This window comes from Mobula birostris, chromosome 22 (genome assembly GCF_030028105.1).
Source record: "Mobula birostris isolate sMobBir1 chromosome 22, sMobBir1.hap1, whole genome shotgun sequence".
NCBI lineage: Eukaryota > Metazoa > Chordata > Chondrichthyes > Myliobatiformes > Myliobatidae > Mobula > Mobula birostris.
The window spans coordinates 27,834,169-27,862,143 of NC_092391.1; the positions used below are offsets into that span (position 1 = coordinate 27,834,169).

At 46.4% G+C, this 27,975-nt stretch overlaps 1 protein-coding gene and 1 long non-coding RNA gene across 3 annotated transcripts in view; one reads left to right on the forward strand and one right to left on the reverse strand.

The window, feature by feature from the left end:
* col5a1 (procollagen, type V, alpha 1) overlaps positions 1-27,975 on the reverse strand; it is a 295,086-nt gene that overhangs the window by 132,673 nt on the left and 134,438 nt on the right. For both annotated transcript variants that reach the window (XM_072240466.1, XM_072240467.1), the window contains exon 5: positions 959-1,093. In XM_072240466.1, the coding sequence (XP_072096567.1) occupies positions 959-1,093 (135 nt within the window). The remainder of the gene's footprint in view (positions 1-958; positions 1,094-27,975) is intronic.
* Positions 4,766-27,038, forward strand: LOC140186175 (uncharacterized). Its single transcript, XR_011882801.1, has 3 exons — positions 4,766-5,012; positions 5,176-5,319; positions 26,541-27,038. It is a non-coding gene; the product is annotated as an uncharacterized lncRNA (long non-coding RNA).

Consider the following 27,975-nt stretch of genomic DNA (forward strand, 5'->3'; position numbering starts at 1 on the left):
CTGTGGCCATCAAACTTTAAAACTCCTCTCTTGGAGGGTCAGACACCCTGAGCCAATAGGCTGGTCCTGGACTTATTTCCTGGCATAATTTACATATTACTATTTAATTATTTATGGTTTAATTACTATATAATTATTTATGGTGCAACTGTAACGAAAACCAATTTCCCTCGGGATCAATAAAGTATAACTATGACTATGACTATGACAATGACTATATCCCTCCGCTAACCTGCAGGTCACCCTCGGGCGAGGTGCAACCACCTGCTTGGCCCCCGATCAGGGTGACGCGAAGCCGCGGGAGCAGGTGGTGGATGGTTGTATGAGCAGCTGGTGCACTGGTTATGTGGCCACTGACGCCAGGCAGACAATCTCTGAAGGGTATTGATAATGGCTGGGGTCACCCGTCTGGGAAAGACACTGCCCAGAGGAAGGCTATGACAAACCATCTACATACAAAAATTTCCCAAGAACAATCACGGTCAAAGACCATGATCACCTCCATCAAATGACATGGCAAATAACGATGATAATGATGATGCACTGCATTCTGTTTCTCATCATGTCAGTGATAATAATCCTGATTCTGATTCTACTTTTCTGATGCCCATGTTAAAATGGGGACACTTGGAAGGAATTAACCGTAACCGTGCTGGTGGTATTAATGATGTACAAGGTCATGTGACAATCCATCACGGAATACGCTCAGTTCAGAGTCAGCAAGTCCCTCCAGGTTGCTGGGATACTGGAGGACTCGTCACCTGAAGCCATGCGAGATTCCCCATGAACCCAGTGCCAGGCCAACAACTGCAATGAGAGGTCACAGGTACTTAGAGGTTATCAGCCTGAATTGTTCGACCTCCCTCTTTCTCTGTGGATGCTACTTGACCTGAGAGGTTTCTGTTTGCGTTTCAGGTTTCCCACATCTGCAAGATTTTGCCTTTTGGGAGGTACTTACATCAAGGTCGTCGACGTTGGGATCCTGAGACTGTGGTGATTCAGGGAACGGGGTGTCACAGTCAGGACTATAGTGCTCACAGTAGTCATGAGCTGCTCTGTGGTCAGGTATGATCAAGAGTTGCTGGATATCCCCCTGTAAGAGAGAAAAAAAAGCCAACGATATCAATCACAGCAGATCGAAGACACAGCCAAGTTTCCATCAAAAGTCATGAACAATTTTTCTTTTGAATAAGATGAGGCTTTTACTGATGCCTGTTACTGCCATTCAACAGAAGCGCTTTGGTATAATGCCAGATATTCAGCCCTCTTCCAGATCCCTTTACAACTTTAAAACTTCAAACATTGAACATTATGGGCTCAGTTCAGTATGGGCTCTTTGTCCAGGATACTGTGCCACCCTTTTAACCTACACAAAATCAACCCTTCCTTCCTACATAGCCCTCCAGTTTTCTTTCATCCATGTGCCTATCTAAGATGTCCGTAAAGTACCTGCCTTTACCACCACCCCGGACAGTGCATTCCACTCATTTACATGTAAACACACTACTTCTGACTTCTCTATTATACTCTGGTCCAATCACCATAAAATTATACCTTCTCTTATTAGCTTTTGCCACTCTGGGGAAAAGGCGCTGGCTGTCCACTCTACCTATGCCTTTTATCACCTTGTACACCTCTATCAAGTCACCTCTCACCCTCCTTCGCTCCTAGCTCACTCTACCTTTCTTCATAAGACATGCTGTCTAATCTAGTCAGCACCCTGGCAAATCTCCTCTGCATTCTCTCTAAAGCTTCCTCATCCTACCTGTAATGATGCCAGCAGAGCTGAACACAATTTTCCAAATGTGGTTCAATCAGATTTCTATACAGCTGCAACTAACGAAGGCCAACACACCATAACGCTTTCTTAACCACCATATCAACTTGTGTGGCAACTTTGAGTGAACTATGGACTTGGACCCAAGATACCACTGTTCTTCCACACAGCCTAGAATCCTGCCATTAACCCTGCAGTCTTCCCTCAAGTTTGACCTTCCAAAGTGTATCGCTTGTACATCAGTCACTGAAAGCAATCATGCAGGTACAGCAGGCAGTGAAGAAAGCTAATGGCATGCTGGCCTTCAAAACAAGGGGAACTGAGTATAGGAGCAAAGAGGTCCTTCTGCAGCTGTACAGGGCCCTGGTGAGACCACACCTGGAGTATTGTGTGCAGTTTTGGTCTCCAAATTTGAGGAAGGACATTCTTGCTATTGAGGGAGTGCAGCGTAGGTTCACTGGGTTAATTCCAGGGATGGAGGGACAGTCATATGTTGAAAGATTGGAGCAACTGGGCTTGTATACACTGGAATTTAGGAGGATGAGAAGGGATCTGAATGAAACATACAAGATTATTAAAGGGATTGGACACGCTGGAGGCAGGAAGCATGTTCCCGCTGATGGGTGAGTCCAGAACCAGAGGCCACAGTTTAAGAATAAGGGGTAGGCCATTTAGAACAGAGTTGAGGAAAAACCTTTTTCACCCAGAGAGTGGTGGATATATGGAATGCTCTGCCCCAGAAGGCTGTGGAGGCTAAGTCTCTGGATGTTTTCAAGAAAAAGAAGAATAGAGCTCTTAAAGATAGCAGAATCAAAGGTTTTGGGGATAAGTCAGGAACTGGATACTGATTGTGGATGATCAGCCATGACCACAGTGAATGGTGGTGCTGGCTCAAAGGGCCGAATGGCCTACTCCTGCACCTATTGTCTTTTGTCTATTGCCTATTGCTTCACACTTTTGAAAATTTAGTCACAAAATACACTCAGTGGCTACTCTATTAGCTACCTCGTGTACCTAATCAAGTAGTCCCTGTTTGAGGTATTTGGCTGCTGTTGCCCATGCACTTCAAAGTTCGATGTGTTGTGCTTTCAGAGATACTCTTCTGCACGCCTCTGATGCAACATATCATTCTTTGAGCTACTGCCACCTTCCTGTCAGCTTGAACCAGCCTGACCATTTTCCCCTGACCTCTCTCACGAACAAAGTATCTCTGCCCACAGGCCAGCCACACACTGGATGGCTTTTGTTTCGTGCGCCATTCTCTGTAAACTCTGGAGACTGTTGAGTGTGAAAATCCCAGCAGACCTGAGGGACTCAAACTGCCCACAAAATGCTGGAGGGACTCAGCAGGCCAGGCGGCATCTAGGGAGATGAATAAACAGTCAACATTTCGGGCTGAGACCATTCATCAGGACCATCAAGCCAGACTGGTTCAAGCTGAATGACAAGGAACAATTGCTATTTATTGAGAGAAATCCAACCTTTCAACATGAAATTCAATCCGAAACATTAACTCTGTTTCTTTCACCGCAGATGCTGCCTGACCAGCTGAGTGTTTCCTGCAGTTTCTGACTTTACTGATGACTTCCAGAATCAGCGGGTGTTTTTGTTTTCTCTGTCAATGTTCTTCTGAAAACACAATCTCAGATCACTGGCTGCTGAATCAGAACCCACTAACTGATTTTGAAGAAGGAGCTTTAGGACTGAGATCAAACACTGGCAAGACTCGTAATATAAGCAACTGATTGTTGTTCAAAGCACACCTAATTTCAAGATGTATGCTGAATGAAGCAGAGCTGTACAGGGATGCAGTGAGGAAAGTAACCAGATCCTTCCCTCATTTAAATCCTTTCCAAAAATACATTTCTCCAACAATCCTTCCTGTCCTATTCATCCTCTTCTGTCTCCTTGGCGGTCACTCCCCCAGAACACAGCTCTACAGAGACCAGCTGTTGAAATTCTGCACTTGCTCTCTGGGAGGCACTGGAGAGCTGCTTCCACGCGACAGCGGTGGCCAAGGATGTTCTCCCCAAGGCACAGCAAGAATACCTGTGAAGTGGCTCTAACCTGCTTCCAGCATCTTCAATGTGTAATTTGTACTGGAAATCTCCAGAGGGACAGTACTGAGGGAGTATCAGACTGTCAGAGGGACAGTACTGATGGAGTGTCACACCGTCAGAGGGACAGTACTGAGGGAGTGTCACACTGTCAGAGGGACAGTACTGATGGAGTGTCACACCATCAGAGGGACAGTACTGAGGGAGTGTCAGATTGTCAGAGGGACAGTACTGATGGAGTGTCACACCATCAGAGGGACGGTACCGAGGGGGTGTCACGCTGTCAGAGGGACAGTACTGAGGGAGTGTCACACTGTCAGAGGGACAGTACTGAGGGAGAGTCGTACTGTCAGAGGGACAGTACTGAGGGAGTGTCACACTGTCAGAGGGACAGTACTGAGGGAGTGTCACACCGTCAGAGGGACGGTACTGAGGGAGTGTCACACCATCAGAGGGACAGTGCTGAGGGAGTGTCACACCATCAGAGGGACAGTACTGAGGGAGTGTCACACCATCAGAGGGACAGTACTGAGGGAGTGTCGCACTGTCAGAGGGACGGTACTGAGGGAGTGTCACACCATCAGAGGGACAGTGCTGAGGGAGTGTCACACCATCAGAGGGACAGTACTGAGGGAGTGTCGCACTGTCAGAGGGACAGTACTGAGGGAGTGTCAAACTGTCAGAGGGACAGGGAGAGTCGTACTGTCAGAGGGACAGTACTGAGGGAGTGTCAAACTGTCAGAGGGACAGGGAGAGTCGTACTGTCAGAGGGACAGTACTGTGGGATTGTCACACTCTGACTAATGTTTATATCTCCCTGTGCTAACATTCCCCCTCTCATTTTACCAAAGCTCTACCCTTCCCCTCCCCCAGCTTCCTGTCTGATAACAGGGATCTCATGTTGCATTTTCACTTTAAACAAGACCCTCCAAGTAGAGCCTGTCATGTCGGTGAGCTCCAGTAGAGCCTGTCATGTCGGTGAGCTCCAGACAACACTGAAGCCCTGCAGCTGCTGATTATGAGCAGCTTGCTTTGGCAACCTGGACGGCGCTGGGAACACAGAACGAACATGTCTATGCAAGGCCACAGCAACAGCTGCACCCTGCAGCCTGAACCCGAGCCAGCACCCAACCTGCACCTCTGCCTTACCAAAGCACTCCGGTACCTGCTGCCTCAAGGCAAGTTCAAAATCCTCTGCTTGTCACAGCTCCCTCCATGAATCCTCAGTGCGATTCCCCACCGTGGGAGGACCGGCTACTTGGCCGGCTGCCCGACCATCTTGCTGATGTGGCTCGCTAATGAACTGGGGCGTGATACTATCAAATTCTGTTTCTTTTCCAGAATTCCTTTCAGAACAACACACACCAAATGCCGGAGGAACTCAGCAGGTCAGGCAGCATCTCTGGAAAAGAGTAACCAGTCGATGTTTCGGGCCGAGACCCTTCCTCAGGACTGGAAAGGAAGGGGAGGTGTCAGAATAAGAAGGTGGGGGGATTAAATATTCTTTGCTAATTTATCATTGTTTTATTGGTACATATCGAGGTAGACAATGACAAGAGCAATTAGCTACCTGTGAAAGCAAAATCTAATGTACAGGGAAAGATGGAAAAGCCGAGGGAGAGATAGAGAGAAGGAACGATGGGAAGAGAGTGTGGAGAGGTAGGGCCATGTGGGAGAAAGAAAGCACAGAGGAGAAGGAATTGGATGGATGTGATCGTACGAGTGAGAGATAGAGAGGAAGTGAGAGACAAGTGCAGAGGCAGAGAGAGGAGTGGGGTGAGAGGGGAATGTGCAGACAGTATGCTGAGAGAGGGGATGGGGACAAACATCAGAGTGAATTCTGTCAAAAAAATTAGCTATAAAGAGAATTGGAGAGATGATTGTAAAGATGTGGGGCAGGCACAAATTCAGAAAATGATCAAGAGGGGGACAGAGAACTGAGAAGAGGATCGAAAAGAGCAGACGGTAAGAAGGTGGAGGGGAGAATTGGGGAGTGTGATAAAGAGTCAAAGGCAGAGGCAGGGAATGGCAAGACAGGCGAAAGGAAGAACAATCCCACAGTAAACCATGGCATTCAAAGTAAGAAATGTATTTCTATAAATATGGGCACAGATGGAGAGGAGCATTGCTCAGCAAGCACCGAGCCGATTAAAGACTCAAGATTGTTTAATGTCTTTCCAACACACATGTGTAAATAAGAACAAAATAATTGTTACTCCAGATCCGATTCAGCTCAACAAAAACCACAAAAGATAAAGAACACAATAACAATAATGAAAAAACACAACAAATACAAAAACATAAGAAAGCTTATATACAGAGATTGACTATACGTCCATAAAGTGGTGTTAGGCACAGGAGTGTCTGTACATAAGGTGACTGACAGGAAATGATAAAGTAGTGGTGGTTGGGGCTGAGGAGGGCTGGGTTAGTGGGTAGAGGTGTGAATCAGCTTTACTGCTTGGGTAAAAGAACTGTTTTTGAGTCTGGTGATCCTGGTGTGGATGCTGCGTAGCCTCCTCTCACGTAGAATAAACATGCATCCGAACCCAGATCCCCCCCTCACCCCGAAACACTGAATCTGTGCACGAACAGTCTGACACATATGTCAAAGATCAGTAACATACTTTGCTTTAAACGTTTACTATTATTACTAGTAACTTCCCCAACGGCACTCTGCATGACAATTAAAATAGACACTCAGTGGCCATTAATCTGCCCATTACTGCAAATACCTAATCAGCCAATCATGTGACAGCAACTCAATACATAAAAGCATGCAGACATGGTCAAGAGGTTCAGTTGTTGTTCAGACCAAACATCAGAATGGGGAACAAATGTGATCTAGGTGACTTTGACTGTGGAATGATTGTTGGTGCCAGATGGGGTGGTTTGAGTACTTCAGAAACTGCCAACCTCCTTTCACGTGCAATCAGACTATTGTCATCTTTCAAATTGCGTGTAACCTTTTATTACCATGCAAGCTTTTCTCTCCAAATGGTGAGAAGCTGGTCAAATGTCAGTAATGTCTGGGACAATGGAGGTGTGTCAGTGTTTAAAGGGAATCCCTAGGAGTGTACAAGTGTTTACAGGTGTGTGTGTGTGTGTGTGTTTTTTACAGGGAATCCCTAGGAGTGTAAAGGTGTTTACAGGAGTCATTGGCTGTGTGTCAGTGTTTACAGGAAATCCCTAGGAGTGTACGTGTTTCTAGGGAATCCCTAGGAATGTATAAATGTTTGCAGGGGTCACTGGGTGTGCGTCGGTGTTTAAAGGGAATCCCTAGGAGTGTGTAAGTGTTCACAGGGGTCACTGGTGTGTGTGTCAGTAGCTATAAGGGGACTATTGGTACATGTCTGTTTTAATGGGGATTTCCTGAAATTCCGTCAGTGTTTACAGGGTGTCCACAGAGGTCTCTCAGGGGCTCGAGTGCATTGCAAATAGTGATAATCATATTTTAATTTGAAACTGTAATTAGTGTGTATATGCTCTCTGAATATTGCATATTGTGACATTGTCGTCAGCTCAATAAATTTTGTGTGTATAAAAAATAGAGATCCCCAGTGAGTGAGTCAGCCTTTAGAGGGGGTTGCCAGTCTTTGCAGGGTTTCCCTGAGTGTTCCCGGAGAATGTGTCATTGATTACAGGGGATTACTAGGAGTGTGTTAGTTTCAATAGTGGTTCCTTCAAAGTGTCTCAGTGCTTACAGGTAGTCCCCAGGGAGTGAGTCAGTGTTTACAAGAGATCCCCGGGAGTGTGTTGGCATTTTTTTATATAGATGAGGTCTCCAGGGAATGTGTTGGTGTTAACAGAGGTTTCCTGAAAGTGGGTCACTGTACCCAGGGAGAGAGTCGAAGATTACCTTTGTCCGTCACACGTGCACCGAAGCATACGGTGAAGCGCGAAGTGTGCGCCAGCGACCAACTCAGTCCGACGGTCGTGCTGAGGGCAGTCTGCAAGCGCTGCCGAACTTCTGGCGCCCACGCACAGCATGCCCACAACTCACCACCCCTGAAGCATACGTCTTTGGAATGTGGGAGGGGTCGGGAGCACCCGGAGGAAGGCCACGTGGTCACACAGAGAACGAACAAACACCATACGGGCAGCGGCGGAAATCGAACCCCGACCAGCGATCGCTGCTGCTGTGAAACCGTTGCATGAAAACTTGCGCCACCCCTAAAGCCACCATGTCTCCCCCACACACCACCGGGCTGCCTTCCTATTGCTCTGTCAGATTTAATAGGCCCTCCTAAAATGCGTAAATGTTTTCAGGGATTCCCCAAGGTTGTGCCAGTGTTTACTAGGTTAGGGATATTGTCAATGTTTACAGGGTGCGGGGGGGTGGGTGTTGTTATCACGGTTTACAGGCAGCCTCTGGGAACATATCAGTGTTGACAGGGAATCCCCCGGGAATGTGAACTCCGCCTTTTCTCTTTGGAGCGACGGAGGATGAGAGGTGACCTGATAGAGGTGTATAAGATGATGAGAGGCATTGATCGTGTGGATAGTCAGAGGCTTTTTCCCAGGGCTGAAATGGCTAGCACGAGAGGGCACAGTTTTAAGGTGCTTGGAAGTCGGTACAGAGGAGATGTCAGGGGTAGGTTTTTTACTCAGAGAGTGGTGAGTGTGTGGAATGGGCTGCCGGTAGTGGAGGTGGATACGATAGGGTCTTTGAAGAGACTCCTGGATAGGTACATGGAGCTTAGAGAAATAGAGGGCTGTGGGTAAGACTAGGTAATTTCTACGGTAAGGACATGTTTGGCACATCTTTGTGGGCCGAAGGGCCTGTATTGTGCTGTAAGTTTTCCATGTTTCTATGTTTTCTGGGTGTGTCACTGTTTGTAGTCATCCCTTGAGGAGGAAACGGGGGTGAGTGTCAGATTCCCCATGGTCTGGCCGCATACCTTGGCACACAGATTTGTTTGTTAAATTTGTTGCTGGATTTCACAGGAAGGCAGAAATATTGAAAGCCCCCATTATCTGACTCTAATCTATCAGAACATGAGAGAGAGATGTTCTTGCGAGTGACGTTGGGATCAGAAATCTGAAGCGATTAAAGAGAATGTGTAGTCATCGGAAGGTTGGCACAGACACTGAGGACTTGGAGCCACAGCTGTTCCTCTTTAAGCTCCATTCATACTTGGCAAACAATGCCTCTCCAGTTTTAGCTTGGGTGCCATCCTCCTAAGCTTTCAATTATATTGCTGCCAATTTGTGGTATTTATACACCTGGCAAAATGGTTGTTCAGCAAAAATCTCCTGTACGCTGCACACAACGAGAATGAGACCTCAGGCACACCTCAGATGTTGGGCGTGCTCCCTGACATCAGGGGGAGAGGCTGAGGTTAATGCTCCCGTACGGAGAGTTGTTGGATATCAAAACAATCTGTCAAATGTCAGCAGTGACCCTACACAGAGCCAGCTTCCCTCCCTCGCACTGACATCACAGAAACAGACTCCCCTCACTGCAAGCGACTATGTACCATCAACCACCACACCTTGACGTAGTGCAGTCCACTCTGCGGCAGGAGCTACCAAAGTCACCGCCAGTTGCCAGCGGTCACAGGCTTACTCAGTTTCAAAGTTCAAAGCAAATTTTTATCGAAGTACGTATATGGCATCACATACTACACTGAGATTCATTTTTATTTGCAGGCATGCACAGTAGAACAAAGAAATACAATAGAATCAATGAAAAGCTACACACGCTAAGACTTGCAAAAGAAGAGAAAGCGTGCAAGTACAAAATAAATAGATAAATAAATACTGAGATCATGAGTTGTAGAGCTACTGAAAGTGTTCAGAGTTGAGATGAGTGTTCATGTTGGTTTGGAGCCTGATGGTTGAAGGGTAATAACCTGCAGGTATGGGACCTAAATCTCCCACGTTGGCAGCAGTGAGAAGACACCTTAGCCTGGGCGGTGGGTATCCTTGGTGATGGATACCGCTTTCTTGTGGCAGTGCTCCCTGTAGACGTGGGGCGCCACGGTTGTATAGTTTTTAGTGTGATGCTATTGCAGTTTGGGACATCGCAGTTCAGTTCTGGTGTCCTCGCTAATAACGTTTCTACGCTCTTCCCGTGTGCACGTGTGGGATTCCTCCAGGCGCTCCAGTTCCCTCCCACAGCCCAAAGACGTACTGCTTAAGGAGGTTAATTGGTGACTGTAAGTTGTCCTGTGATTGGGCAGTGCGGCTCGGTGGCCCGGAAGGGCCTGTTCCACGCTGTGTCTCAACATAAATAAACGTGCTCAGAGGTGGGGAGGGTTCTACCTGTGACAGACTGGGCTGTATCCACCACTTCTTGTCGGCAGTTTACAACATATGCCTCCAAGGGCAACAAACTGAACAGCAGAGAGTTGGACAGCTTGCATCATTCGGCAGGCCAGGCCAGGCCAGGCCACGTCAGATGAGTTCATCCCATTTTTAATCACTGAACTGGCTGCTCTAAGCACCTTAGCGTCAGGAGAAAGAGACTGCTTGGCCTAGCTAGTTAATGCTCCGGCCTTCAACGTTATCTACCAGGGGTTCTTGGTGTCTGTAAGGAGGTGAATACTGTGCACCGGGCTGGTTGGACACTTCCCTCTAACTGCTTCCTGGGCTTCCTCCTCGTACACATGGAGAAGGTGCTCCCATTCTGCTGACAAACAGTGAGTTGCCCCTGGGAGGATGAAGGAGCAATGATATACTTCTAAATCGCAATGTTAAGCATCTCACTGGGGCACCTGGAAGAGGTCACAGCCTTTATACTTCTAGATCAGGGGTTCCCAACCATGGACTCCAACCATTAACAGGGGAGTTTGCGGACCCCAGATTGGGAACTCCTGCTCTATATTGTGGAGATCATGGTTCTGGGCAGCCGGTGGAGCCTTGGCAAGGCATTGCAGTAATCCTGAAGGAAACATCCAGTTCTTCCATCATCGGCCAGTGATAACCCAGTAACATCATTTAAGTAACACCCCGTAAATACCTCTCCTAGCACCTTGGGCAAGTATTAACTCTTCAGTCAAAAATTTTCTGATCATTGTCACATTGCTCTTGGCGGAGCTGTGCCTTACTGTGCTTTCCTGATCATAGCAACTGCAGCAAGGCTATGCAAGCTGTTGCAAAACTTTTAGGAAAGGTCCCACAATGTGCCTGTGCTCAGTGGGGTAGAGTGAGAGAGGGTTGCAGAGGCTGGGTCACCCACGTTGCAGAGGTTACAGAGAGGCAGAGGCTTAGGCGAAGTTCACGTCACTCAGTAGCTTTGAGAAATGAATCAGAAGTATCAATGACTTCAGTCACCAGCTGTTACACACAAGCAACCAGGAGGAAAAATGTTATAAAAACATTGGTAGTTGAAGAGGGTTACTAAGTTTCTCGAGTCTACCAACTATTCAGTGAGGTTCAGTTATCTGACTGCCACATCTTTCACTGTCCCAATCCCACATATCTATCGTAGACAAAAATCGACTAATCTCAGTGAACATTTATAACAGAGTCAGCAACGCCTGACATGTTCCATAACTTTGCATCCATCCCATTATCCCTGCTGCCTTCTCCCCTTCGACACCCAACCTTATCTCTGCAAAACTCATTCACTCCTACATCTCTCCTGATCTCTGTCACCAGTCCTACATGCTCCTAATCTCTGTAATCACCTCAAGCCCTACAAATTTAAGCCCTCTGCACTCCTGCAGTTTATATCCCCTGAACTTTCAGCTGTCCTAGAGCACTAGGATTGCTCCCTAAACTCCCGTCTTCCACACTCACAACTTCAAAGGCTCTCCTTGAAAACTATGTCTTTGTCAAAACTTTGGATAGCTTCCCCTAATCTTTCCTTAAGTTGATCCGCTCCTCTCCTTTGCTGTTTGGCTCTGGGAAGCACCTCAGGACTTCGGCGTTTTTGTTGATGTTATGCACAGGTCTGAGAACAGAGGAAGAGATTTCATGGGAAGGTTTACTCATTCCTTACTGTTGTGCGAGGTCTTGTGACCAAGCTGCCCTCCTTAGATACTGTCAGTGACTGCTGGGAACAGTGGCAACTTGGGTTAAATTCAAAGCAGCAAGCCAACTGATCTCAATAGTAACAAATCCCTTATTTTAAAATGCTACACTGATGGAAAATACAGAGAATCTCATTGGGTTTGTGCGCCAGTCAAAGACTTTTATTACAATGACTCTCTCCCTTCTACCCACAATGAGTTCATCTCTAAACCAGCTACACTTGGAACTTTATTAATGTAGCTACCCTTGAAATTAGAATGGTTTACATTTCCCCTGCTCACTATGCTGAACTGATTCCCAGAGCTGTCTCAGCTTGCACTTTGGCTCGGGCTGATCCAGCCGATCCAGGATACAGCCCTCTCTGGCCCACAAGAGACAGAGCAGTTACATTCCCTGAAACCGTCCCTTACCAGGAACCCAAAAGTTGGGCTGATGCAGTGTCAGGATCAGGAACGGTCCAAAGTTCCAATCAGTCTCTCGCCATCCAACCCTCAGAAGCAAGTGGAGACACAGGCACTGAAATCTGCAGCAACACACAAAGCACTGGAGGAAGAACTCAGCAGGTCGGGCAGCATCCGTGGAAGGAAGTCAACAGTCATATAAATGCTGCCTGACCTGCTGAGTTCGTCGAGAGCTTTGTGTGCTGCCTTAGAAGCAAGTATTGCCTGAACATGGATTGAGAGATTACTGGAGTTTTACAGGTTGGATGGAATTTAGACCATGAATGAAATTTGTTACATTGTTCAAAATGGGAATAGATAGATTACACAGAGGTTTTTATTTCACAGAGTGATTTCTAGGGCTTGTGGATGATGCCTAGCCCCTTTCAGGAATATCGACGTGAGTAGTCAGGAGAGACTGCTGCCTGCTTATCTTGTGGCACACAACAAGGAAAAAGATCTCAAGACAGCTGGGCAATAGGTCTGAGAGAAAGGGGCGTCCATAACACTTGAAATCAGATATGTACAGGGAGACCCCAGAAGAAGGTGCTATTGAAAACGCAAGCCGAAAACAACCCACCTTTGACTGGAACACATTGAGGCTAGAGATAGGGGTCAGGAACAGGGAATTGTGGGATAGCGGTTAGCGTACTGCTTTAGTGAGATAGCGATTGGGGTTCAATTTCCTACCATGTCGGTAAGGAGTCTGTATGTATTCCCCGTGATCGCTTGAGTTTCCTCCAGGTGCTCTGGTTTCCCTCATACTCCAAAGGTGTCAGGGTTAGTAAGTTGTGGGCATGCTGACACTTGTGGGCTGCCCCAGCACATTCTTGGACTGTGTTCACCATCGACACAAACAACACAGTTCACACACAGTATGTTGCATTGGACATGTAACAAATAAAGCTAATTTTAAATCTTTCACTGAGTTATCCAAACTGGACTGGACGTATTGTAGTTCTTAAATGGGTGTCTATTTTTGGTACCGACTAAAAACATCCCTGTTGATCTAAAGCCCATTTCTAAATTAGAGATCCAATCATCTGAGTCCAGCCAACTGCTTCAGCAAACAGAGTCCTTTAAAAACATGAATTGATGGTACTTTCTTTTTGTTTCTTCAATAATTTGACTCCATGATTTCATGTTTGTCTGAGATTATGGATTTTGTAGCCTTGTCAACAACTTCCAAAGCCTTGCAAAACTCTCAGAAGTTTTCAAAATGCTAGGAAAAGTTGCATATTTCTAAGCCAAAGGAAAAAATATAATTCTTTGAAAAAGATTTAGCCATCAAGCATGAATCCAGTTGCTGAACTCTGCTTCTTTTAGATATAGCAGCCATTTTTGTTGTGCCTGCAGTCATCCTGGGACACTAAAATTCACATGTTGAACAAGGTGATGCCCACAGGAGGAGAATGGGACAAACATGAAATAAATAGTCAGGAGAGCCACGTAAGAGTTAGCACCCAGCACTTCTTGGCCAAGCACTGCAAGGTTCAGGTCCCTCTGTACTGTCCCATCAAACATGTCCAGGGCAGTGGTTAAAGGAGACTGAAGCTTTGTCTGCACTGTCCCAGGGCAAAACCAGAGAATAAAAGAAAATGTTTGAATTCAGAGTACCACTCCACCTACAGTGTCAACTTAAACTCCACTAGGGCAGGTAGAGCATGGATTAAATATACAAAGCTCCCAATACAATGATTCAAAGCTCAAAGTTCAAAGTAAATTTATTATCAAAATGTGCACAATGGATTCCAGTTAACTGGGCCATTGGTTAATCAGGGCAGCCATTTATTTGGGACAACTCTCAGACAACAAAAAGTAATCATTGAAACATAGAAAACCTACAGCACAATACAGGCCCTTCGGCCCACAAAGCTGTGCCGAACATGTCCTTACCTTAGAAATTACCTAGGGTTACCCATAGCCCTCTATTTTTCTAAGCTCCATGTACCTATCCAGGAGTCTCTTAAAAGATCCTATCGTATCCGCCTCCACTACCGTCGCCGGCAGCCCATTCCACACACTCACTACTCTCTGCGTAAAAAACTTACCCCTGACATCTCCTCTACTTCCAAGCACTTTAAAACTGTGCCCTCTCGTGCTAGCCATTCCAGCCCTGGGAAAAAGCCTCTGACTATCCACATGATCAACGCCTCTCATCATCTTATACACCTAAGATAATTGAGAAAATAGCCAGTATTCCCTTCATTTATTTTGGACACTGTACCGCTTAATTGGGGAAGAGACTGTTTCCAATTGATTTGTAACTAGTGTCAGGTGTGTGCAATTGTGTGGCTGTTAGACACGACACCGTGCTCAGAGCAAACAGTTTTAAATAGCATCAGTTCCTGTCATTTTTTTCACTGTTAGTTGGCAAGCAATAAGCAGTAAGACATTTCAGAACTGTTTGCTCACTTTGGTTTCAAGCATTCAGGCTTGGAGAGGCCAGAAATGATGGGGAGTGAAAATGAAATTACAAAGGTATTTCACTACTTCAACAAGTTGGGAACTACAAAGAATTTGATGGTTTTGTCAATCATTTTGAATGTTACAATGAAAATGAAAATTCAGAGATTGCAGTCATCAAAAGCACTTCATGAGGCAGTCCATTATCTGCACTAGGTGTCCGCGCTGATTTTGCTCATTTCCAGTCAATTGAAAAAACCCAGCACTGTACAGGTACACTGGATGAATTCCTCTGTCGATAACTATTAGGAACTAATACATGGTTTTACAGTAATATAGTAATGTTGATAGTGTTCTAATTTGTTCTGTATTTCATTTAAATACTTAATTTGTTGCTCAGGTAAACAGTACTTTGTCTTTTTATACTTTTTAACTATTTCCATGAAACTTCGACTAAATGAGGTAGTCGTTTAATTGGGCCAAAATGTACTGGTCCTGATGTGTCCCAATTAACCGGAATCCACCATATAATACTCTGTGATTCCTTTTCTTGCAGGCATTCACAGTAGAACAAATAATACAAAAGAATCAATGAAAAACTACACACAAGCAAAAACTGACAACCAACCAAGGTGCAAAAGATGGCAAACTGCGCAAATGCAATGAATAAATAAATAAACAAACAGATAAATGGATAGATAGATAGACAGATAAACAAATAATACTGAGAACAGGAACCGTAGAGTCCTTGAAAGTGAGTCCATAGGTTGTGGTGTCCCTTCAGTGTTGAGGTGAGTCAAGTTATGCATGCTGATTCAGGAGCCTGATGGTTGAAGGGTTATTGTGCCTGAACCTGCTGGTGTGGGACCTCATGCTGCGGTTTCCACTCTTGGGTCTTCACAACTTGGAGTAATATTCGTATATTGAGGTTGAACACAGGCTATAATTCAGCTGTGAGGTGCAATGAGGAATACATTTCTGGAGCTGACCAATTTTCACACAGGGCTGTGGAATGTTTGAGTTTGTCTCTGAAGTCTGGCAGTTTTTTTGTGGTTAGTGGTAATTAGCATGGAGCCGGTATCTCTATGGCAACACCAAAGGTCAAAGTAAATTTATTATCAAAGTACATATATGTCATCATATACAACCCTGATATTCATTTTCTTGTGGGCATACTCAATGAATTTATAAAATAATAACTATAGCAGAATCAAAGAAAGACTATCCAACTAGGGTGTTCAACCAGCGTGCAGAAGACAACAAACTGTGCAAACACAAAAATAATAAATAAATAATGAGAACATGAGATGAAGAGTCCTTGAAAGTGAGTCCATTGGTTGTAGGAACATTTCAATGATGGGGCAAGTGATGTTGAGTGGAGTTATCCCTTTTGGTTCAGGAGCCTGATGTTTGAGCGTAATAACTGTTCCTGAACCTAGTGGCGTGAGTCCTGAGGCTCCTGTACCATCTTCGCGTTGGCAGCACTGAGAGGTCCTGGGAGGTGGGGGCCCTGATGATGAATACTGCCTTCCGTAGCAGCACTTAATGCAGATGCAATCGATGGCTGGGAGGGCTTTATTGATGGGGCTGGGCCGTATCCATTACTTTCTGTAGGATTTTCCGCTTAATACATTAGTGTTTCCATACCAGGCTGTGATACAGCCAGTCAATATACTTTCCACCGCACATCTATAGAAGTTTGTCAAAGTTTTAGATGTCATGCCAAATCTCTGCGAATTAATGACACAATTAGTAAGCTCCACAATTCCACTATCACAGATGACAGTTTGAGAGAAGCTCAGAGTTGAGGAAGGAGCTGATGACAAATTGCTTCCTAAGTGTGGGCTGCTTTAGAAATATGCATGAGCTCCTCTGCAATCTCACCAATCGCCCATGTCCTTACAGCCTAGTGGTCTTGGAGGAAAATCTGAATTATAATTGAAACAGGCAACTTTTCTTCCTTACTTACTGCCCCTTTACACCGCTGGCATTTAGGGCAGCAATGAAGGTCCTCCATTTCAGTCTGTCCATACCGTTACACACAGATATAGAAGGATTCTTCATTGCTGTTTCCGTAACAATTCTTTACCAGTCGGGGTCATTAGCCCTGAGCTGAACCTCCGAATTTGGAGGACTAGTAGACCACTCTTAGTCTGACCTCTACCCTTTGACCTTTTTAGCATAGGTGACCCTACCAAGAGTGAAAGCACAAGGCCCTGACTCCAGCCAACGTAGCTCTCCAGGTCACTGAGGCACGCAAGTCTCCAAACCCGACCATAAGGTTGTGGCCCTCTTGCAGGTGAAGCAGGCAGCTTGCCCCAGATAAATTGCACCCGTTCTGTGATCAGTGAGACTTGGGGCCAAGGCCCAAACATCAAAGTCCCATGATCTGTGAGTACTGGAGGTTGAAAGCCAGATGTCTGTGAGACCGGACAGGGGCTGGAGGTTCAAAGTCCGATGTCTGTGAGACCAGACAGGGGCTAGAGGTTCAAAGTCCGATGTCTGTGAGACCGGACAGGGGCTAGAGGCTGAAGGCCCAATGACTATGAGTCTAAGTGTTTGAGGCCAAGGTCTGGAGGTCTGGAGTCAGCCTGTTCTAGGATTGGAGACTAGTCTGTGTGTGTCTGTGTGTGTGAGTGAGTGATGGGAAAGGGGTTTGTTTTGCTGTTGTTTTATTTGGTTGTTGCTGTTGTTGTTTGTTCCTGCTCCTTGTGTTATTCTGCTGAACACTGTGGGCATACTATGTTGGTGCTGGTATGTGTAGTGACTTGAGGGCTGCCACCAGATCAACCTTCGGTGTGTCGATTGTTAAAGCAAATGCCACCTTTCAATGTGTGTTTCCATGCACGTGTGATAAATAAATCTAAATCTGAACCTGAGTTGCTGAATTGACCACACTTTTCTCTAATAGCCCTGCTGATTATTTATCCTCGAAGTATATGTCCAAGCCACGTGTTACCATTGAAGATGCCTCTACCACCCTTACAGGCAGTACATTCCAGATCAGTGTAGCAGTTAGCGTGACGCCATTACAGCTGGAGGTCAAAGTTCAGTCCCAGCGTCCTCTGTAAGGAGTCTTTGTATGTCCTCCCCATGGAACGTATGGGATGTTCCCGGTGCTCTGGTTTCCTCCCACAGTTCAAAGACATACTGGGTAGGTTAATAGGTCATTGTACAGTGTACCGTGATGAGGTAAGGGTTAAATTGCCGTTGTCAGGGGTTGCTGGGCAACATGGCTCAAAGGGCCAGAAGGGCCTACTCCGTGCTGTAACTCTAAATAAATAAATCCGAAGGACAGTGCAGAAAATAAATCCTTTTGTTTTGCTGGAACTAGATATATTTCACCCATAGAAACTGTTCTTCCCTTTTTACCCTCAAATACCAGAATTCCCTCTACCAAATCTCTCTACACAAATGAAACAATCCAGACTGTTGAATCTCACCATATAACTGATGCCTCTCATCGTCACATCACTCTAATTAGAACCTAACATATGCAGGAGCGTAGGAAGATTATCTATGAGCTGCTATGCCATTGATAAAGATCATAACGGATTTTCCTCAGCTTTATTTTGCTGCTTTGTTTACATGTAAAAATCCATGAACCTGGCATGTTTTTACCCTCTGTCTGGTCAGTTGTTGCAGTTTGTTAATCTTCAGAAGTGGCTCAAATCTCATATGCAATCGTGCACCTAGAGTACTTTATACAGTTTTGGTTTCCTTGCCTAAGAAGGGACGTGCTTGCCATAGAGAGTGCGCAGCAAACATTCCCTAAACTGGTTCCATAGATGGTGAGATTGTTGCTTCACAACAAGCTGAGCTGGGACTGTATTCTTTGTGGTTTAGGAGGCGGAAATATATAAAATTCTTGCAGGTCTTGACAGGCTACATGCAGAGAGGATGTTTGCCCTGGCTGAGCACTAATGCAGCAGTCTCAGTCTCCGGATAAGGGAACGGCTTGAGGAGAAATCTCAGAGGATGGTGAATCTTTGGAAATCTCTACCCAGTGGAGGCTCAGTCAATGAGATCATCAAATTTTTATGATCTTTAAATGGAAGACAATTAGTCCATCAAGTCTACACTGGCTCTCAGAGCTATCCCATAATGCCCACTCAGAGCTATCCCATCATGCCCACTCTCAGAGCTCACCCATCTTGCCCACTCCTCCAGTTATTTCCTGTTAGCCTTTTATCTCTCATCAACCGCACCCCGTTTCTTATGCCCAGGGATAAATTTACAAAAACCTATTAACTCATAAGCTCATCCTCAGAACAGGGGAGGGTACAGAAGTATCTGGGGGAAACACTCATGATCACAGGCAGCATCGGAAGTCAGAATCGAACCTGGATCGCTGGAGCTGCATGCCAGCCACCCTAACCACTGCCCCATTATTCCACCTCTGGAGCAGTGCAGGAAAATAGGTTTGAGGTCAGAGTCAGTGATGAACTTGAAGAGTGATGCAGGAGGATGAGGAGCCTAATGCCCTCCTCCTTTGTTTAGTATATGTTCTTACTGTCATACAAGCGCTCACCTGCCTGCCCCGTCTGTGGCAGAGTCCATCGTTCCCACACCAGTCCCATCAGTTACCCCAGAACCAACAGAACCGGAGGGAAAGCAAGTCACTCATGATCCAGAGGTGCTGCACATCCCAGAGCACTTCGCAGCCAAAGAAGCACTTAAGTACTCTCAGGAATGTAGTCAAAGCCGCTTGCTCTTCATCCAACACTGCCCAATCAACCCAATATTACTTTGTGTTGAACCCGATCCTGAAACAACATTTATACTCGGAAACCAAGATGGGAAGCCAAAGGTTTAATGCGGAGAAGTTAGCTGAGACCAAGTCTGGGTTTTAACAGTTTGTCAAAGCTTATAAAACAAACAGGCTGAAAAACTGCAAGATAACTGAACCATGGCCCTGTCTGCTTCTTGGGGGGGGGGGGTTGGGGGAGATATCAAAACCCCCCACGGTTCTCTTTCAAATAAGGGCAGAGTGGGTTCTCCACTCACCATCACCAAAATAAGTAGTTAGATCATTATCTTGTTGTTGATTGTTTGGTCTTGCTGCATCCAAATAGCATACAGCAACGTCTGCACTTCAAAAGTACTTCGCTGACTATAAAGCCATTTTCCCAGCCACTGAGAGGAGTTTGGACTCTTTTATTCAGTGGCTGTACCTTTCTATCTTATATGTGCTGTGTGTGCTTTGTGCTGTGTGTGACTGTTGGTACTGTGTTTTGCACCTTGACCCCGTAGTTACGCTGTCTCATTTGGTTGTATTCATGAGTATTTGTGCACAATTAAACTTGAATTGAATTCAGAAGAAGCCAAAATAAGGTGGGGAGGGAAGGGGAAGGAATACAAGCTAGAAGGCGATAGGTGAAGCCAAGTAAAGCACGCCACGTAATGTTCTAGGCAATGGTATCTGTCGAGGAGATAGGAGATTCCACAAGGACAGCCTCAACACTAATTAATGAGGTATCCAATCACCTTTCTTATTAACAAAAAGAATATTAACAATGCTTTAAAGGAAATAATTAAAGTATCAATCACAGAATCATTGACTCCATTGCAGCAACATTTGCAGAAGAACCCATTTTCTTTATGTGAAGAAGTGCTTCCTGACATTGGTCCTGAACAGATGCTCTGCTTTTAAGGTTGTGCCCCTCGTTTTAAGTCCCTCCACCGGAGGCACCAGGTTCTCTCCGTTCACCCTCAAATGCTTCACTAAGTATTCACGGCATTACCGTAATGAAGTATTGGCAGTTGTGATACTGGAGAGAGCATGACACAATCGTTACAGCGGCTGGGCTGAAGAAGGTGGGTTGAAGAGGCTGGTGAACAGGAAGGTTACAGGTCGTCAACAGAGTGCAGAATGGGGGATGCTAAAGAAGATTGAGATTACTTGAAAAATTCTGCAGATATACTGAGGAGTGTGTTCTGACAGGCTGCATCACGGTCTGGTTTGGGGCCGGGCGGGCTGGTGGGGGGGTGGTGCTGTGTGGCGGAAGCTACTGCACAGGATCGCAAGAAGCTACAGAAAGTTGTAAAATTTTTCAGCTCTTTCATGGGCGCCAGCATCCATATATCCAAGACACCTTCAAGGAGTAGTGCCTCAGAAAGGCACACAACATGCTGGAGGAACTCAGCAGGTCAGGCAGTATCCGTGGAAATGAACAGTCAATGTTTCGTCAGGACTGAAGAGGGAGGGGGTAGGGACCCTATAAAGAAGGTGGGGGGGGGGGGAACATGGCCTCTTCTACTGCCATGATGAGGCCAAACTCAGGTTGGAGGAGCAACACCTCATATACCGTCTGGGTAGTCTCCAGCCCCTTGGCATGAACATTGAATTCTCCAACTCAGAAAGACACCGTCTGTTATTAAGGACGTCCACTACCCAGGACATGCCCTCTTTTCACTGTTACTGTCAGGAAGGATGTACAGGAGCCTGAAGACACACTGATTCAGAAACAGCTTCTTCCCCTCTCCTTCTACCATCCAATTTCTAAACGGACATTGAATCCATGAACACTACCTCACTTTTTTCTATTATTTCTGTTTTTGCACTACTATATTTAATTTAACTATTTAATATACATATACTTACTGCAATTCATTTATTTCCGGTATTTATTTTTCTATATTTATCATGTATTGCACTATACAGCTGCCACAAAGTTAATAGACTTCCCAATATATGCCAGATATACTGAACCTGAGTCTGATTAGGGTGAGATTTCAAACCAAGAGCTATAAAAGTGATATTTGCTTAACCAGGAAGCAGTGGAGATCAACAAGCATTGAACTGGATGGGAAATTGCGAGTTTTCAAGGAGATGGGATATTCGAGAAGATACTGAGAACACGCTCTCCGCCCAGAGCTGGATATAAATATAACTCTGGGAGTTGGGGCAGAGGCCAGGGACTCAATGAGCAGTTGAGAACTCAGAGCCTTTCCACACCTACAATTTACAGATCAGGAGTTTACTGGAAACCAGTAGCCCGTAAGAAGCTCAGCACGCTTGGGGTTGAAGGAGACTGCTTGATCATCACTCTTCCTGCCAACACTTTTTCCCTCGACTGCCAGCACACTGGAACTCTGGTGAAAACCTATCCACAGGGTTCACAGGCAGCAACTCACCTATGCTTCTTCAACAGCATCTCCCAAGTTTTGCACAACAGAACTTGCATAGGGACACTACCTGCTCCCTGCTCACCAACAGCGCATACACATTTCCAAACTGGATACCTACTGCCATTGCATCATCTGCACTGGGTCTCCCTGGCTGTCTACAACCTAACCCCCAATGCAGGCCTAACAGTGGTAATCCCAATCAGAGGAACTTCCAGTGTTTGCAACACACACAAAATAGTCTCACAACTACCGAATCTACTTCAGGGTCTATGCGCCCTCGTAGGCAGGCTGCATCATAGATTCAGCAATTTTGTTTTTAGTATGCACATTCCAGCTAATTACCAGTTCATTATGATGGTATTTAACTCCCTTCTTTTCATTCTAGTCTTGTCGCGACTTGACCAAAAGCACAGCAACATTTATACTCCCTGCTTACCCTTGTCCTTGTCCTTTTCGACAGAAGCTGTAAAGGAGCTGTAATAACTTAATATTTAGTTATTGCTTCCAGCCGCAGTGTTGGCATTTAACTTTCAGTTTGAGAGTTTTAGTTAACAGCTCTGTTGGTCCAGTGTTTATTGTTTATCTTTGCCATTAAATTCTACAGCAGTTCTCATTAAAGTCAGTGAACTGTTGACCCACTTCAATGTCTCTCTTTCTCCGCAGCTGAGCCATATCCAAACGTTTTGACAGCAAGTCAGGAAGCATCAATGGATGGAATGAACAGTCGACATTTCAGTGTCAGACCCTTCACCAGGACTGCTTCATCAGTCCCTGATGCAGGATCTCGGCCCAAAACGACCATTGTTTATTCCTCTCCATAGAGTTCCTCAGACATTTTGGACATGTTGCTCCAGATTTCCAGTATCTAAATAAAGTCTTGTGTTTATGATTTACAATATCTGACTGACAGTGAGTCAAGACTTGATACTCCCGGAGAAGGAACTGCAAGCCTGGGTAAAGTCCCTCTCCATCCTCCATGGGCAGACTTCAATATCTGATTGAGGTGCTAAGGCAATGATGAAGCTAAAGCCCATCAGGATTTCCCAGTGATGGGCCAGTTTCCTTGTGCAGACCTTTGAGAGCATCACACTCAGTTGCCAAGACCAAAATGGTCAATCCCCACATTACCCCCCCACCCCTAACACACCCCACTGGGTGTCCATTGTTCCCTCCCATACGTCATTGGGTGCAGGGCCACACAGTGGGCACCCACCAACATGCAGCAGAGCACCCTGATAGTACTGAGACCAGCAGAGCACCCTGATGGTACTGAGACCAGCAGAGTGCCCTGATAGTACTGAGACCAGCAGGACACCCTGAAGGTGCTGAGACCAGCAGGACACCCTGATGGTGCTGAGACCAGCAGACCACCCTGATAGTACTGAGACCAGCAGGACACCCTGATGGTACTGAGACCAGCAGGACACCCTGATGGTGCTGAGACCAGCGACCAGCAGACCACCCTGATAGTACTGAGACCAGCAGGGCACCCTGATAGTACTGAGACCAGCAGAGCACCCTGATAGTACTGAGACCAGCAGAGCACCCTGATGGTACTGAGACCAGCAGGACACCCTGATGGTACTGAGACCAGCAAGACACCCTGATGGTGCTGAGACCAGCAGAGCACCCTGATGGTGCTGATACCAGCAGGACACTCTGATGGTACTGAGACAAGCAGGACACCCTGATGGTGCTGAGACCAGCAGGGCACCCTGATAGTACTGAGACCAGCAGGACACCCTGATGGTGCTGAGACCAGCAGGGTGCCCTGATGGTACTGAGACCAGCAGAGCACCCTGATAGTACTGAGACCAGCAGGACACCCTGATGGTGCTGAGACCAGCAGAGCACCCTGATAGTACTGAGACCAGCAGAGCACCCTGATGGTACTGAGACCAGCAGGACACCCTGATGGTACTGAGACCAGCAAGACACCCTGATGGTGCTGAGACCAGCAGAGCACCCTGATAGTACTGAGACCAGCAGGACACCCTGATGGTGCTGAGACCAGCAGAGCACCCTGATAGTACTAAGACCAGCAGAGCACCCTGATAGTATTGAAACCAGCAGAGCGCCCTGATAGTGCTGAGACCAGCAGAGCACCCTGATAGTACTAAGACCAGCAGAGCACCCTGATAGTATTGAAACCAGCAGAGCGCCCTGATAGTGCTGAGACCAGCAGACCACCCTGATAGTACTGAGACCAGCAGGGCACCCTGATAGTACTGAGACCAGCAGAGCACCCTGATAGTACTGAGACCAGCAGAGCACCCTGATGGTACTGAGACCAGCAGGACACCCTGATGGTACTGAGACCAGCAAGACACCCTGATGGTGCTGAGACCAGCAGAGCACCCTGATGGTGCTGATACCAGCAGGACACTCTGATGGTACTGAGACAAGCAGGACACCCTGATGGTGCTGAGACCAGCAGGGCACCCTGATAGTACTGAGACCAGCAGGACACCCTGATGGTGCTGAGACCAGCAGGGTGCCCTGATGGTACTGAGACCAGCAGAGCACCCTGATAGTACTGAGACCAGCAGGACACCCTGATGGTGCTGAGACCAGCAGAGCACCCTGATAGTACTGAGACCAGCAGAGCACCCTGATGGTACTGAGACCAGCAGGACACCCTGATGGTACTGAGACCAGCAAGACACCCTGATGGTGCTGAGACCAGCAGAGCACCCTGATGGTGCTGAGACCAGCAGGACACTCTGATGGTACTGAGACAAGCAGGACACCCTGATGGTGCTGAGACCAGCAGGGCACCCTGATAGTACTGAGACCAGCAGGACACCCTGATGGTGCTGAGACCAGCAGAGCACCCTGATAGTACTAAGACCAGCAGAGCACCCTGATAGTATTGAAACCAGCAGAGCGCCCTGATAGTGCTGAGACCAGCAGGGAACAAATGACCTGGACTGAACCTGACTTATACAACTGATTGCCATCTGGATGAGGTTGGGAAGCCGTGCTGTAGAGTCTAGACCTCCCCACCTATGAACACCGATGCACCACCAATCCATATAAACCACCTTCTCAAAGATAACCAGAAACACACATTAAAAGCTTGCCTGTATCTCAAAAATGAATTAAATTAAAAAAGGAAGCTTAAAACCAAGGACCCTTCGACCTACACTCTCATGAAATGCATTCGCATCCTTCCAGATTATGTGTAGTTTCAGCCAAGCCTCAGAACACAGCCTCAGACAGCTCTATACTCACAAGCCATGAGCCTGGGCAGCAACACAACCACAATGGAGACACTGAAATAACTGTGGGCATTTGACTCTCTTCACTCCCTTGTCAATAGGAGGAAAATATAGCTACTGGTAAGCTGGCATGATGGAAATTTTGGTGACTGAAGATCATTACTTAAGTGTCATTTCAGTCCTGACCACATCAATGTGACAGCTGCCTCCACGCCCTACAATTCCATTACCCTCCTGTTGATTAATGCCCCAGAGAAGAACACCCTTTCCTTCTATTCCTACACTGACCCCATCTTCCTTTCCATTATTCTCACCACTCTTGGCTGCCAGCTCCCCTAAACTTACACTCCACTCCCTGTTTACAAGTGCTAGGTAGGTTCATTTTGACGGGATGCCATTGTCTCACAGTGTCCCCTATAGAGACACAAGCGACTGTAAATGCTGGAACCTGGAGCAGAAAAAGAAGTTCTGGAGGAACTCGTTAGGTCAGGCATCATCTCTGGAGGCAAAATGATATTTGATCACTGTAGGAAGCAGAGAGAGTCGGGGGGCGAGGGAGGTAAAGATGTGTTTGGTGGTAGGGTTCTGTCGGAGATGGCAGGAGTTGCAGAGAATGATGTGCTGGATGTGGAGGCTCACAGGATGGCAGGTAAGGAAAAGAGGAACTCTATCCCTGTTAAGAAGGTGGGAAGATGGAGTAAGGGTGGATGTTCAAGAAATGAAGGAATTGTGGGTGAGGGCAGTGTCGATAGTGGAGGAAGAGAAAAGCCCGCTCTATGAAGAAAGAGGATATTTCATGTCCTGGGAAGGAAAGTCTCATCCTGGGAACCGGTGCGGCGGGGACAAAGGAACTGAGAAGAGAGAATAGTATTTTTACAGGAGACAGGTGGGAAGATAGATGTGGGAATCAGTAAGTTTATAAAAGATATTGGTAGGCAGCTTGCCTCCAGAGATGGAGACTGAGAAATCGAGAAAGGGGAAGGGGTGTCAGAAATGGACCAAGTGAATTTAAGGGCAGGGTGGAAATTGGAGGCAAATTGATGAGCTCAACGTGGGTGCAGGAAGCAGCACCAATGCAGTCGTCAATGCTACGCAGAAAGAGTTAGGGAGCATTACCAGGGATGGCTTGGAAGATGAACTGTTAGAGCAGCCAATGAAAAGGCAGTCGTAGCTGGGGCCTATGCGGGTGATCAAGGCTAAACTTCAAGTTCCGAGAAAATGGGAAGAGCCGAAAGAGAAATTGTTGAGTGTGAGGTCCAATTCCACCAGACCTGATTGGAAAGCAAAGCTTAATATACCAAAATAAAGCAAACAGATATGCTTGTGCTTTTAGCTGAAAACTGGGCTTGCTGAACAGTACAAACATGGTCCCAGGTTCTGTAGGTTTTGTAGGAAATACCCTCTACAAGCAGATCTTCACTCTGTTATAGAGGTGAACAGAATCCTCCCGGGAGTGGGGAGAAGATGGTAGCACGACGACAGCACGTGTGGCCACTTCGGTGATGAATATCTGTTATTTGTCAAGTAGGGGATCGTGCACAATCCTGATTTGACGGAGACAGACGTGAGAGCACAGCGGAACATCTGGAAAACTTCTGAAATGCCCGCTTCGCTGCCGCTGCTACTGTGTGGTAACCGGAATCTCCGGAGCTGAAGGCCCCGAAATCCTCGGCTTTGCGTGTTTCAGCGGCTGGCGAGAGGTTGAAGGCGCTCGGGAGGCTGTATCGGAGAGGCTGCTCGAAAGCTCGGAGTTTTCAGACGGATGGACTCAGGGTCGGCTGCTTCCAAGGTATCGGCAAGTTGACGGTGCCTGGAGGTTTATGGCAGGGAGTTTCTCCCTTTTGCTGCCGCTATCGGGGACTCGGGAGTCGATCCACTCGGGACTTTGAGACTTTTTTTTACTGTGCCTATGGTCTGTTCTTTATCAAATTATGGTATTGCTTTGCACTGCTGTAACTATATGTTATAATTATGTGGTTCTGTCAGTGTTAGCCTTTGGTCTGTCTTGTTTTCTGTGATATCACTCTGGAGAAACATTGTATCATTTCTTAATGCATGTATGCATTTCTAAATGACAATAAAAGAAGACTGAGTGTTCTCATAATCTAAAAAAAATTGCCTGTCATTGTCAGTGATTGGGAGAGTCAGACCCAGAATCTATAATTCTTTGACACGGTGGAATTGTAGAATTCTTTGCCACAGGCTGCTGTGGAGGCCTAGTCTTCATGTATATTTAAGGCAAATGTTGATAGATTCAGGGCATGAAGGGATATGGGGAGAAGGCAGGAGACTGGGACTGAGAGGAAAATTGGATCAGCCATGATGAAATGGCAGAGCAGACTCAATGGGCCAAATGGCCTAATTCTGCACCAATGTCTTATAATAGGACAAGGGCCATGAGCTCAGTCAAATCCCCAGAGGGTTGGGAGGACTCACTGGAGTGAGATAATATGTCCTTGTCTCTTAGATGGCTCTCTGCCTCCCACAGCCGATCCTTTATGAAACAAGTTTTGCTAAGAGCTTTACCTAATACACTGCCCTTTAACTGTTGAACGTCTCTGAAAGAGTTTTGCGTCTCCCGCTGGGGAAAGCAAAGTGAGAATCCTGGGTAAATTAATGCAAGATGTGAGTGTTGTAGTTGGCATCCTCCGTCTGGCTGTACGAACACCAAGGCTCCAGTGTGTCCCAGAAACTTAAATGTTCAATAAAACCAGAATCTTCGGCACAGGAGTCGCTGCTGATTCTCCACAATACGTGTTTTCCCTTCTCACTGAGGCGCAGCCAGGGCACGAGGAGGATTCGTCCTTACGCAATATGATGGTACAGCATAGAGTCATAGAGCATAGTAACATACCAAACAGTTGTTATGCCTAGTCCCATCGATCTGTACCTGAACCATAGCCCTCCATTCCACTCCCATCCATTAAATGTAGCAATTACACCCACATCTTTCACTTCACCGG